General features: G+C 40.6%; 1 protein-coding gene across 3 annotated transcripts in view; it reads right to left on the bottom strand.

Annotated features, from left to right (window-relative positions):
- Window positions 1–12,497, bottom strand: part of EEA1 (early endosome antigen 1) — a 114,576-nt gene that overhangs the window by 39,251 nt on the left and 62,828 nt on the right. For all 3 annotated transcript variants that reach the window (XM_084796689.1, XM_084796687.1, XM_084796688.1), the window contains 4 exons: window positions 9,968–10,306; window positions 8,593–8,742; window positions 7,648–7,767; window positions 736–939 (listed from right to left, as the gene is read on the bottom strand). In XM_084796689.1, coding sequence (XP_084652815.1) covers window positions 736–939; window positions 7,648–7,767; window positions 8,593–8,742; window positions 9,968–10,306 — 813 coding nt within the window. The remainder of the gene's footprint in view (window positions 1–735; window positions 940–7,647; window positions 7,768–8,592; window positions 8,743–9,967; window positions 10,307–12,497) is intronic.

The raw sequence follows: 12,497 nt of genomic DNA, 5'->3' as shown, positions 1-12,497 counted from the left end.
TTCAGAAAGCGAAGGGTGGACAAAAATGAATTGGAGGCCAGCCTCAGTTAAGGTTTTTGTACATTTCTTTTAAACTTTATATAAATCTTGGAATAAAAATTTATTAAAACTATTAGGAAACTATATATTACCCAAAGACAAATATATTATCAAAATATAAATAATCATTGAGTTTTAAATATTATGCAATACTTAAATAATAGCAAATACTTGAGTACTACATTTAACTTATTAATTTGTTACTCATTTTTTTTTAAACATCACAAAATGCCAGGAGGCAAGTATGTGCCATCAGTCACATCTCTACTTTCCAGTGAACTAGGGGAAGTAACTTACTTGTCATGTAGGCAATAAGTTACCTCCTGGGCACATGAACTGAGGACATCTCTTATCAAAGCATTGTACAGACCTTCAATAAACAGAGACCTACCTTGATGATAAATATTACAATATAAAAATAACATGTTAAAACAAGTCAGAAAAGCCAGGATGATGAATTATTTTTTATAAAACACTTAATATAACTCATAGGTATTTAGCCAGGCACAGTGGCAAATGCCTTTAATTCCAGCAACTGGGAGGCAGAGGCAGGCAGATCTCTATGAGTTCGAGGCCAGCCTGGTCTACAAAGTGAGTCCAAGACAGCCAGGGCTACACAGAGAAACCCTGTCTCAGAAAAACCAACCAACCAACCACAGGGGTTTAAACTTGGCTGTATCCAGCTTATGAACGTACCTGCTGCTGCAATGCATGGTTTTTCTCCTGCAGCTGGTTAAGAACTGCAGTCTCTCCTTCACCAGCTTGAATTTTGGCATAAAGGTCTTCTCTTTCCTTTTCTAGTAAGGAAATATTTTCTTTACTCTTCTGTAGTAAGGCTTCAAGGTTCTGGATCTTTTGGTCCTTATCCCCAATCTGTCGTAACACTTGTTCCAAATCATTCTGTAAAGAATTAAACTACTATTTTAAGGATAAAAAACTTAAAAAGCTGTTCCTTAAACATGAAATGACTAATAATAATTTTAATCATCCAAAGTGTTAGTCCTACATCTTAAAAACTATCACAATTTATTGTGGTAAATTAATTAAAACCACATACTTAATAACTACATTAATTACATTATTTATCAACATGAATTTAACTAAAAGTTTACAGCACAGTTTTCCTAATACTCTGGCTGTACTTCCCATGTTTCTGATGTTTTAGATCCATGGGACTCAGTCTGTGATGCAACAAGCACATTCCTACCTCACAGCCTTTGTTCTCTTAAATGTTTCCCTAACAACCAGGTGATTCCCTCCCTCCCTCTTCAACTGTTTGCTCAAATGTCCCCTTCTAGATCAAGCTGCCCTAATCATTACACTTCCAACTGTAGCCTTCTGCAATACTCTATACACTGGCTTTTCCACTGTACTGGAGCCCTCAACACACTACATTTCTTTCTCTCATGTTTATATACCTCTTTCAATCTCCCATTAGAACATATGCTACATAAATACGAGGATGTTATCGTTCTTATTTATTGATATATATCCAAGGCACATTACACAGATGCTCTAAGATAATTACTGAATGAGTCCAGCTGGGTGTGGTGGTGCACACTTTAATCCCAGCACTCGGGAGGCAGAGGTGATCCCTGAGTTTAAGGCCAGCCTGGTCTACAGAGTAAGTTGCACGGCAGCCAGGGCTATACAGGGAAACCCTGTCTTGAACTACTCCCTCCCCCAAAAACCACTATCCTCTCACACATGGGCACATGTGCAAGCTCACTTCCATACCCAGTAGGACGACTGTACATCAGGAAAAGCCCTTCTCTTCCTAAATATCACACAGAACACGCTGGACTAGATCACATCCACAATGCCCACTTCCTTCCTAACAGTAGGTGTCTACTCAGAATCAAGGCCCAGCCTGACAGTAGCCCATGGAATGCTGGTGACAAGTAGACACCCAGCACCCTTAATGATTTGTGTTAGAATTAAAATATTTACAATTCAGTCATTTTCAAGCTTGCTTCTCATTCCTCTAAGCTTTAGTCATGAAAAGCCACATTACCTACTTGCTCTCAGCTTTTTTCCTTCCACAAAGAACCCCTCTCACCACATTTTCCTACTCTTCTGGAATCCAAGCTCCAGGCCAAAGCCTTCTGCAGGAGCCATTGCTTCCATTCTCCATTGAAGTCTGGTTTTCCCTATGCAGATTCCATTTTTTCCCATCTCCCTCTCTTCCCTGCTTTTCTCACTGACACCATCCTCTTATGAAACCCTCGTGCTGGGTTTGAAGTATGTACTCTCATGTATTCTACCCTCTACAGTTTACTGCTATCTGTAAATCCCTACCTCTTTCAGTGAAGAATTGAGACCTGATTTAGTCTTTGTCTTAATTTCTGCAAACTTCCTACAAAATATAAAATACATACAGAATTAAGAGTACATCCTCAACATTCATATCCCCTTAACTCTTGGACAGAACCCATTCTATATTGAATTCACTCATGCCTGGGGTTTTGCAATAATCTGAAATTTTGAAAGCTGAAAAGTACGACTGTCTTACTCTGTAACCACAACTTCCTAGCTTCCACTTCATGACCTCGTCTTCAGTGCCAGTCACTGCAGTTTCCTTCTGGTTGATTCACTTTAGCCTAGCTTTTCTTTCTAAACCTCATACATGGAAACAAACTATTCTGCAGACACATCCTTCATTTCCTGTCACCGCAAGATATCCCAGGCAGCCACCCCACAAACACCAATTCCAGATCAGTATGCAGTGTTTCCTCACGCCTGTCCTTCTGTACAGTGCTAGAACAGGAGCACAAGTCTCCATAGATTTGAGCTACTCCAAGTGTCTGGGTTTTCAGCACTCAGGATCATCTTTGAGACTTTCTTTGTTAGACTAAGGCCCTCACCATCAATATTCTCAGTAATTATTTAAGTTTCAACATTCTCCCCAAACCCTCAATCTCTGCTTGGCCAATACTGAGCTATTACAACTGTATACGCTGGTATATACATTTTTTTCATAAATAGTCTGTCTACCTTGATTTTCTATTCTTTTTCCTAGTGCACTGTGTCTGAATGTGCCCTTCCTTCCTTCCTTCCTTCCTTCCTTCCTTCCTTCCTTCCTTCCTTCTTTCAAGCTTCAGTAGGTAAGTCCAGATACGTTCCCACCATGTGTGGTGTCACGGCTTCTTATCGTCTAATTCCTGTAGCCTATTCTCTTCCAGCATTTTTATTAACTCTCTGTATCAGTCTCTGTCATGAATAAGAAACCTATTCAGATCTCTGTATTTCTCAAAAATTCTCCCTAACCCAAGTTTTGCTCTAGTCTCTACCTGCTCTCCATATAACACACATTTAACTTTCAAAAATAATTGCTTTTCCTAGCTCCCATTTCTCTTTTACTCAGTCACTTATATTTCACTTCTATAACTTTATTGAAATTATACTGAGCAAGATTATCCATTTATTTTGAATGCTTATCTAACAGACATTTCTACTCACCCACATTATTTTCCTTAGACTTTAAGCTCCAGCAAAGGCTAACAGTTACTCATACTAGCTTCAGTATCCTTGCCTATGCACTTTTTACCTGGAATCTACTTTCTATTATGATCTTTGTACCTATCCTAGAAAGACATACTCATAACTCGGGCTGCCATTTTTAGGAAACCTCCCATAACCCTCCTTTTCTAAACTCTGTTTGGGTCATGCTATGTTATATATGTATGAAGGACTAGCACTATACTTATTGCGTTTAGTTCTTCAGACTTTTCCCATTTTCCTTGCCCATCCTGTCCTTATAAACTTCAGGAAAGACGAGTTGCACGTATTGTGAGTAGGGAGTAAGGAACTAGGCATGGCCACCCGAAGCCCTTGTTTTCTACTCAGAACAGCCTGCTAAAAAGTGAAAGGCTGTCATTTCCAGCTGTGTCTACACCTAGATGAATAAGAGAAAGCCTCTCAGCTGCTGACCTCTACCAGAATGTTCACACTTCATTTCTTCCCTGCTCTTAACAGTAAAGACCCAGGGTAACCTGCGGTCACACACGCCAGACTTTCTCTCTCGCTCTTGAAATCTCCCATGGGGTGTTCATCTCCTCTCCTTTGTCCAAATTGCTCTTACTGAGGTCAAAGGCCTCAAGTTGACAAATCCAACAAGCTTCTCAGGCTTCATTTAGTCTGGTTCCCAGGCAAAAGTCTTTAGCCATCCCTAACTTCCCTCTAAGATGCTGCACGAGTCTACCAGCCAAGCAGACTACCAGCTTCACCTCTGACCATTTTTCACTGCCTGCACTGTTTCCACTCCAGTTCAAATAACATTACTTGTCTGAATTACTGCAATCTCCCAGCTAATTTTTATGCTTCTCTCAATATCCTCCTCAGTCTACTCATAACATAGCAGTTATAGAAATCCTGAGAAGTCAGCTAAACCATGTCATTCCTTTTCTTAGACCCCTTCAATTTCTCATTTTACTTAGAAAGACAAAAATAAAATTAAGACCTTAAAACTACCTACGCAGTTCTACATGCTCTGAGCCATGTAATCACTGCCATCACGTCCCTTTAACTACTACTGCTCACACTGCTCCAAGCACTTCCTCTTCCTCCCAAGACTGACTCCTACCTCAGCAGTTGTTAACACAACACTGATGCTTCCATAGCTCACGCTCTCCCTTGCTTCAGGTCTTTCACAGAAGCCTCCCCTATCGTACTGGCTGGTTTTATGTCAACGTGATACAAGGTAGTCATCAGAGAGGAGGGAGCCTCAGTCAAGAAAATGCCTCCATGAAATCCAGACGTAAGGGATTTTCTCAATTAGTGTTCAATGGGGGAGGGCACAGCCCATTGTGGGGGGTGTCAGCCCTGGGCTTGTGGTCCTGGGTTCTATAAGACAGCAGGCCGAGGAGGCCATGAGAAGCAAGCCAGGAAGCAGTGCCCGCCATGGCCTCTCCACCAGCTCCTGCCTGCAGGGTCCCCACGCTTGAGTTCCTGCCCTGACTTCCTTCAGTGATGAACAGCAATGTAGAAGCGTAAGCCAAACAACCCTGTTCCTCCTTAAGTTATTTTTGGTGAAAAGTTGGTACCAGCATAACAGGGTATCGCTGATATAGGCCTGACTGTTTATGAGGGGAGGATTGTGAAAGAACTTTGAAACTTTGGGCTAGAAGAGTCCTTCCATGTTGAGAGCTCAGTGGGATGTTCTGTAGGAGTTTGGAAGAAAAAAAAATGTTGAGAGCAGTTCAGAGGATGGAGGCCTGGCTTGTAACATTTCCAAGGGAAATTTAAAGACTGTATCAGGGCTGATAGCTATTTTGAATTAAGATTCTGTGGTTCTGTGTCACAGACATGAGGACAAGTCATAGAGGCTTTGCTCGACAACATTCCAGAGACCTCTGACTGTCCAGCATGATCTCTAGACACCCAGAGCAGCTGTTGAGGCTTTGCTTGACAAAGTTCCAAAGATCTCCGGCTGATTAACACTGCCCTTAAATATTATGTATGGTCCAGGTGTAATTTTTTCCTAAAAAATCTGCCTTTTCTCCTAAAACTGTCTTTTCTCTTTATTTCTCAGCCCTAAGGAAATTTATACAGGGAAAACCTTTTCCCACAGAGAATGTTGAAAGAAGGCATCTGGCCAAAGGCTTGAGACAGTGATAGAGGTTTTTTCTCTAACTGTGAGCAACCAAGCAGAAACTGCTTGAAAGAAAGTTAAGACCTTGAACATAACAGTACCTGGATAGACACTGTTAGCTGTAGAAAAGTTTCTTTAGAATCTGCTTTGAGAGCAATAGAAGGTGAAGGTGGACTTGGAATGCTATGCCTTACACATATTTTACAATAGAAGATCCCTTGCAGGTTAGCCTAGGCTTAGGTAGCACACCTGTTGGTTTAGGACTGGAAGTAAGTCAGGTTTTTTCTTTATTAGACAACATTTAGCTCAAGCGATGTTGCTATGACAATCTTGTAAACACAATGGCTTTAGCCCAGGAAAATTTATGATTAAACTTTCCCGAGTATTGTTTCAAAAATAATAATCAGGTTACACTGACAATTGCTTCGAAATGGATTTTGCTGTATGCTTTATTGTAGATTATACAGAACTTTTTGTATTTCCTTGTTAGACTGTTCTCTTGCTTTGTTGATTTTTGAATGCCCTACTCATTGTAAAAGATGAGAAAATTCATGATGTAATCCATATTGAAAAAAAAATTCACTTTAAATAAAATGCTAGGGTTGGTCCAAGGGGAACAGCAAGCAAGAAGAGAGACAGAAAGATGGGTGACAGCAAGCAAGAAGAGAGATAGAAAAGCAAGGGTAAGAGCAAGAAGAGTCAGATAGCAAGCAACACAGAGACAGACAGTGAGCATGTGAGAGAGACAGAAAATAAAGTCCTCCTGGGCTTAAAAACCTTCAGTTTGTACCGCATATACCTGGGTCTCCAGTATTTCTTTTTCTCTCATTCCTCAACTTCTCCTCAATTGCTAGTTACTATAACTGCTTGTTCCCCAATGGTTGGATTCCCTTAACCAGCTGTTCACCGCCTGCTCAATTCTCCCTACCACAGATCCACCAAGACTTTCTCTTCTCTCCTCTTCAGTGTTCCCGGAGCTGGTCTGCAGGAGCAACAGTTCTGGTCAGCTGAGGCTGAAGCATCAGCCACGAGTAACAAAAGACCAGCACCAGTAAAATGAGAGCTTTAGGTTACTGGGACAATCACTGCCCCACAGACACACAATCATCCCTATGCACACAGCTCTAGACTGCTTTCCTTAGAAGGCAGGCACTGTGCCTCTCTGTATGTTCCGTACTGAGCAGTGTGTGGCACCCAGTGCTCAAATACAGCCAACAAATGAAAGAGGACCAATCTAATATCAGAGGCAAATGCACTTAGACATGTATCCTGCTCTCACATAACAAACCTAAACTCCTGTTCCTTCTAAGCCATGTAACAGCAGACTCAATACTAATTTAATCAAATAGACTATATTTTTTATGCCTATAGTTCCAGTGTCAAGGTAATGCTAAGAAGTAAAAGATATGATCGCCATGTACTGCATTACCTTGCAGAAGTATAAAATTGAGTGGGGGGGGGCGGTATATGTGCATGTGTTTACATGGAGGCCAAAACCCAACACTGGCTGTCTTCCTCCATTGCTTCTCCACTTTGCTTTTCGAGACACGCTCTCTCCTGACTAATGACTGGCTAGATGGAGGCCAGCAAGCCCACCAACTCTTCAGCACTGAGACTGCAGTGCCTGTATGCTGGGATGCACAGTTCCTCACTTGGGTAGCAGGAATATGAACTCAAGCTTCATGAGTAGCTTCATGCTTGTACAACCAGCATGTTACCAGCTAAGCCATCTCCTCATCTTTTTATCTAATTAAGCAACTTAACAAATAAAAATATCTAATAAATGTAATATATTTGAAACTTTATAAATTAAATATAAAACAAATGTGTTTATAATAAATAATTTTAAAGTACTTTAACTTTTTCTCATATAAATTGAAAGAAATAAGAATTTTCTGACAATTACTTAAAACTATCTAAAGGGTTCATCAAGTGTTTTGCATTATTTGGTTCTATCACTGCAGAAGACTAATGACGCTGTTCCACTTTTGCTTAGAAAGTTAACAGAACACACTTACCTGAGCTTCTCGGAGTTTGGCTGTAGTGCTTTGCTGGAGAGCTTGCTGTTCTTGATGCTGTTGTTTTGATTTTTCTAACTGATGTTGCAATTCTGTGGAATTTGTCACCTTTTCCTTCAACTTAAAAAAATGTAGACTGTTAGTTGAGAACTTAAGACATATTATGATCATATTAAGCATAAATATCTGGCATTATGTCAAATTCCAAATTGGAAAAGAAAAATAAATCAAAGCCATGTGGAAAAATCAGCTTTAAAGCAGTTTCTTGTTACTTATAGAAATGCAATTTCATGATTAAGAAGCAGTCCTCTACCCATTAAGTCTCATCCTAAAAAGAAAACAAATCTTCAGACTGGCATTAGCTCATCACTGCATTTTTGTATACCAACATGCTAAAGTAAGTGTGCAACAATAACCTACACTACAGTATCTACATTTCTTTTCACTTTAATAGTTCATTTACTGCTAAAGAAAATCTATCACTAAATTAACAGATTCTAACCTGCGTTTTTTAAAAATTCAAATAAAAGTCATAATTCAATGATAACATTTACGTTAACCACATATGGGTGCAATTTGAGCAACTACATTTTCTGGGCTGGCATTCAATAGATGGTTTGGAGGCATGTCTTTTGTAGAGCCTGATGTGTGCTGATGGGTGTGATGTCACTGAGCTGTTACACCCACGTGGTCAGTCATTAGAAGTAAAGCCTTCAGGAGATGTGAGCTCAGTATTTGCATGCTGCTAAGCTCCACATCGGGGGTGGTGATGGCTCCTTAGGAAGTGGCTCTTCCTGGGTAGAAGAACACAGCAGCTCAAGGATCAGACCAAGGAGGTTCCTGGTGAAAGCCTCCTTACAGTTACAGTTAAAATTCCTGATGCAGAGATGAGCCTTGCCATGCTAAAGACACTTCCAGTCAGCTCCGCTTCAGATGCTGGCTCACCTGCTCCTCCAGGCGGGAGAGCCTAAGCTGTAAGTCAGCCACCTGCTGCTCCCTGTCCATCAGCTTCTCACTGCACAGCTGCCTCTGCTCCTTCAGTCTGCCTTGTGCCTCCCCAAGCTGGCGCTCCGCCTCCAGAAGCTTGCTGTGTAACTTTAAAGCAGAAATGAAAATGTACACATGTGTGTAAGTATAAACACACACACATACACACACACATACCCCACCTACTTTATGAAACTGTATTTTTCACCAGTTAACTGTATGCCACTTTTTCACTGTATATCCTTTCACAATGTATACTATGGAATAACAAACTGCAACTGAATTTTCATCACATAAATTATAATAAATCACATAAAATTATGAGTAAGCATTGCATATTTTGTAGCTATTTTATTTTTCCTTTAAAAAATACAGGAGGAAAAAAATAAAAAAATAAATACAGGAGCCTTAGGCTGGAGAGGTGACTGAGCAGTTTAAGAGCACTAGCTGCTTTTCTAGACTCTGGGTTGGATTCCAGCACCAGCTCACAAGCATCTGTAACTCCCGCTCTACTGTATTTGACTCCCTCTTCTGGACTCTGCAGGTACCACATGCATGTGCCAGCAAAACACCTACACAAAATAATAATACACTTTAACAAATCCAGGAGACCAAGGTGCTGCCAGTCACCAAATGCCAGCCTAAGTGCCCAGCTACAGCTGCCAAAAATGCGGAACAGGGCTCTTAGGGCCTTCCCTTTTTTTGCAGGTTTCCCAGTGAGGGTGGAGTTGGGGAAGGAGGGCTTGTCCAGGGGTGAGCAAGGGTTCTAGCCAAACAAAAGGATGTAAATAATAAAATCAAACCTAAAAATTATGATATTCAAGGCACATTTAGACAGATTCTTTTGAATTTCCCACAGTGATTTCTATTAGTTTTTCATTCTGAAGAACCACCACACTTGACTTAATTTTTTAACTTATATTTTTAAAAATTATTATTATTGTTTAAAGTTTTATTCATTTGTATTAGTGTTTTGCTTGCACGTATATTTGTGCACCATGTGTGTGCCCGGTGCTCAGGAGGCCAAAAAATGGATCAGATCTCCTGGAGCTGGTGTTATGGTGGATATGAGCTGTCATGTGGATGCTGGGAACCCAACTAGGTCCTCTGGAAGAGCAGTCAGTGCTCTGAGTAGCTGAGTCTTGTCTCCAGCCCTGCAGGAATATTTAACTAAAGAATGGTGAACAATCTGAATTACCTGCAACAGCTAAAGCTTACTACACCACACACACACACACACACACACACACACACACACACACCGCGTACAGGCACGCCTCTGAGGCGCTTGTGTCAGTCAGCAAATGCTGGGCAGTGGTGTCAGCGTGCTCACCTGGCTCACCTCCCCTTGCAGCTGTAGCCCATGCTGCTCCTTCTCTTCCCGCTGCTGCTGCAGCTGCTTCAGCTCCACCCGGAGGTGCTGGTGCTTGCTCTCCACTTCCCGCAGCTCTTCTTTGAGCTTCTGAGCAGCCTCTCCCTTCTCGGTGAGTTCTGCCTGGGCCCTCTGCAGTGAGCTTTCTGCCGCAGCTAGCCTTGCCTGCAGCTGCTGGCAATCCAGGTCCCTCTGATGCAGAGCTGCCTCTGTATTCCTTTTACTCACTGACTGCTCATTATGCCTGTCTTCTAAGTGAGTGTAGTCCAGTTCTTTCTTCAGTAACTTTTCAGTCAAGTTCTGAAATATCAATTTAAAATTTTATATTTTAGTACTTTTTAACTTTCCAGTAGTCGATACTGTAGTGTAAAACTGTAGAAAATACTTTAGGAAAGAATTATGACATACCAACTTAGAATTTTACTATTGGTCATCATGAGTAAACTGTACTGACACAAATTAATATTTACCAAGAAAATACTGCCATTACCTGAAAAAATGTACATTTGGTGGTATCCCGCATACATATGTTTCTACTTAAGTTAAAAAGTTAAAGCTATTTTTCATTCCATAAAAAGTATTTTGCATACTGGTATGTTCTAGTTCCCTTCTGTGACGGTGACAATGCTGAGGTGGAAGGCAAGTAAACCCTTTCCTCCACAACTTTCTTTTTGTTCATGTGTTCATCAAGCAGTAGAAAACCAAACTAAGACAAGGGTGACAACAAACTCAGAAGAGGATGAACAGAAATTTGCAGTCAGTCAGCAGGTATATGCTTTAACCAAGCAACAAAAGCATTCCAACACAGCAGTCAAAAGACTAGGAGAAATGACACTTTTGATTTAACAGCATATTAGGACAATCTTTTTATAACACGTCTTATTAATTAGTAACTTCAAAAAGTCTCTATATAATGCCACATTTAGAGCTCATATTTAGAGAAATAATATTTTATATTCATATGCTAAATTAAATCTGCTTATTGACCTATAAAAATCATTCCTAAAGATTGTAAGCTACTGAAATTCATAGTATAACCATGCTAGCAGACACTGAGCAGCTGGGTGGGATAAGGTTAAGGCTATTTGTAAGCTAATTTTCTTTCCCACAGGCTTACTTATAAAGTCACCGAGTAATCCATCCTTTCTACACATCTTCAGATACCTTGACTATCTAGCGAGCAAAAGAGCATGGCAAGCAGTGACTATTTAAAATTCTCTTGTCCTAAAATATTAATCAAACTCTATCAAGCTGAGGCAGTAGCACACACCTATAATCCCAGCACTCAACTTTTAACATTAGCTGTTTAAAAATACAGCAGAGTCCACTAAAGAAAGCAGTGAGCTCTTTTAATTCTCCATATCTATCCTTACAGCAAATTTTGAGATGGATATTACTCCTATTCACACATGAGAAGTCTGAAGTTGAGCCTAATACAATTTAACTAAGAAGCAGTCACTATTATGATTTTAATTAAATTAATTTCTTAAAACACATAATTTAGACAGTAAACCAATTAACTGTCCCTATGATTTGTCCTACTCAAGTTTAAATTATAAGGTACATATGAACCCTAGATAATAATCATTTATGTAATGAAAGCTTCCCTTTTAATTTTCTTATCAATTGTTTTCCCATCATATATTTTTAACTTAATTTATTTATTCACTTTACATCTGGTCATACCCCATCCCTCCTTACCTACCAGTCCCACCTCCCCGCCCCATCTCCCTCCGCTATTCCTCAGAAAAGGGGAGCCCTGTTTCCAATTCACCCAAACTCATCAAGTTGCTTCAGGACTGAGCTCGTCCTCTTCTCCCGCTTACAAGATGTGCAGGGATAAAGACAGAGCAGAGATTGGGGGAATGTCCAACCAACGCCTGGGCCAACCTGAGACCACCTCATGGGAGGGAGCCAACCTGTGACACTATTAACGATACTATGCTATGCTTGCAGACAGGAGCCAAGCAGGGTTGTTATTTGAGGGACTCCATCCAGTAGCACCTTGCAACAGATGCTGAGACTCACAGCCAGACATTGGGCAATGCGTAGGCAGTCTTGTGAAAAAGTTGGGGAAGGGAAAAAGGACCTGGGGGAGACAGGAGCTCCACAAGAAGACCAACAGAGCCAACTAACTAGGGCCCAGAGGGGCTTGCTAAGGTTGAGGCATCACCCAAGAACCACACATTGACTGGAAGTAGGCTTCCTACACATATGTAGCCAATGGGCAGCTCAGGCTCCATGTGAGTCTTCTGGTAAGGAGAGTGGGGGCGGGGTGCTTTCTCTGACATGGATTCTGTTGCCATCATATTTTCTTAAAAGTGACAATTTCCCTGTGATTCATTTGTTATACAATTGTTACTTGCCCGTGTAAAAGGAAGAAATGAAAAAGAATGACATTTTAATGTTTTATAGATAACTATCTGACATCTTCATTCCATGAACTGCATTTCCTCTTACATAGTTACATATTGTTTCACATCTACCTTTC

This window comes from Acomys minous (genome assembly GCF_964271855.1).
Source record: "Acomys minous genome assembly, chromosome: 9".
Classification (NCBI taxonomy): Eukaryota; Metazoa; Chordata; class Mammalia; order Rodentia; family Muridae; genus Acomys; species Acomys minous.
This window is presented reverse-complemented; position numbering and strand designations above follow the sequence as displayed.